The sequence below is a fragment of the Herpailurus yagouaroundi genome, unplaced genomic scaffold (assembly GCF_014898765.1).
Source record: "Herpailurus yagouaroundi ecotype Mexico unplaced genomic scaffold, PumYag 65981, whole genome shotgun sequence".
Taxonomy (NCBI): Eukaryota; Metazoa; Chordata; class Mammalia; order Carnivora; family Felidae; genus Herpailurus; species Herpailurus yagouaroundi.
The window spans coordinates 9,881-11,461 of NW_024419066.1; the positions used below are offsets into that span (position 1 = coordinate 9,881).

Here is a 1,581-nt window from a genome sequence, read left to right on the forward strand (position 1 = left end):
TAAATGAGTTTTCAGGACATTTCCAAAATAGGTACACATCCCATCCCTCTGAGGATAGATATTAAATACATGAGATTTGATTCATTTTTTTTTAAGAAATCCAAACCATTACCAAATATAACTGAGAAAATATCAGGTTCTGTTCACACCAAGTTATAATGAGTGGTTATAAAGTGAAAAAGGGAACTCAAGATATAGCCAGAAGAAAAATCGAGAGGGCAGGGAAGACCCCAGGAAAGTACTGCTTTAAAACAGGTACAACTGGGGAAGAAATAAAGATATTGGATGAAGCAAGCCAGGATTTCTGGACCTCCATATTGTGCACCCAGTTACCATAAGACTCCTCCGGAGACCCCACTGCTGAGAGGCACCATCCTGCTGAGTAGTCTCCTTAGAGCCCCCTTCATGTCCCTGTTCCTCAGACTGTAGATGAAGGGGTTCAGCATGGGCGTGACAATCGTGTACATCACTGAGGCCACCAGACTTGTCCTAGAGGATGAAGTTGCTGCAGAACTGAGGTAGACCCCAAGACCTGTTCCATAGAACAAGAAGACCACTGAGAGGTGAGAGCCACACGTGGAAAAGGCTTTGTACTTGCCAGTAGCTAAGGAAAGGTTGAGTATGGAGGAAACAATTTGATAGTAGGACAAAAGTATTCCGTTGAAAGGAATCACGGCCAGAAGGCCAGTTGCAGAATACACCACCATGGTATTGACGAAGGTGTCAGAACAGGCAAGCTTCAGGACTTCGGGAAGATCACAAAAGAAGTGTGGGATTTCCACGTTTGTGCAGAAGGACAGCCTCAAAAGGGTCAAGGTCTCGAGCAGGGAACCCATGATACTGAGGCACCAGGATCCCAATGCCAACAGCCCACAAAACTGGCCGTTCATGATGATTGAGTAGTGCAGGGGGTGACAGATGGCTACAAAGCGGTCATAGGCCATCGCGGTCAGGAGTAAGTTGTCCAGGCATCCAAACACAATGAAAAAAAATATCTGGCTGAGGCAGCCTTCATATGTTATGATTGTGCTCTGAGTCTGGATGTTCCAGAGCATCTTCGGGACAGTAGTGGAGGTAAAACAGATGTCAGCCAAGGACAGGTTGGAAAGGAAGAAGTACATGGGGGTGTGGAGGAGGGAGTCAGAGCAGATGACCAGGATAATGAGCAGATTCCCAGTGACCGTGACCAAGTACATGGACAGGAACAGCCCAAAGAGCACAAATTGACTATCTGACTTTGCTGAAAATCCCAAGAGGAGAAATTGCGAAGCACATGTTTGATTTCCTGATTCCATGTGGATGAAACCACTACCAGGAAAGAGAGGGGAAAAAAAATCAACATTCAATTACCATCACTTTGATGGCACAGAAATGTGGTTGCCTTCGATTTCAGGTGAATGGATTAATAAAGTACTGCCCCTTATATCATTGCCTCAGTTGGGGAGTTGTAAATGCTTTCATCCTTCCTTTGTACCGCTACTCGCTGGAAATGTAATCCTCGTTCCAAAGCAGCTGTCCCCCTTCATCGCCTGGCTACTCAGAGTGTGGTCCGTGGATCAGCAGGATCAACATTGCCCAAGA

The 1,581-nt window shown here is 45.9% G+C and overlaps 1 protein-coding gene across 1 annotated transcript; it reads right to left on the reverse strand.

The window, feature by feature from the left end:
• Nucleotides 1-329: 329 nt before the first annotated feature.
• Nucleotides 330-1,298, reverse strand: LOC121024559 (olfactory receptor 7C1-like). The gene has a single exon (XM_040466768.1). The coding sequence runs from the start codon at nt 1,293-1,295 to the stop codon at nt 330-332; it is 966 nt and encodes a 321-aa protein (XP_040322702.1). The 5' UTR covers nt 1,296-1,298.
• Between the last annotated feature and the right edge of the window lie 283 nt (nt 1,299-1,581).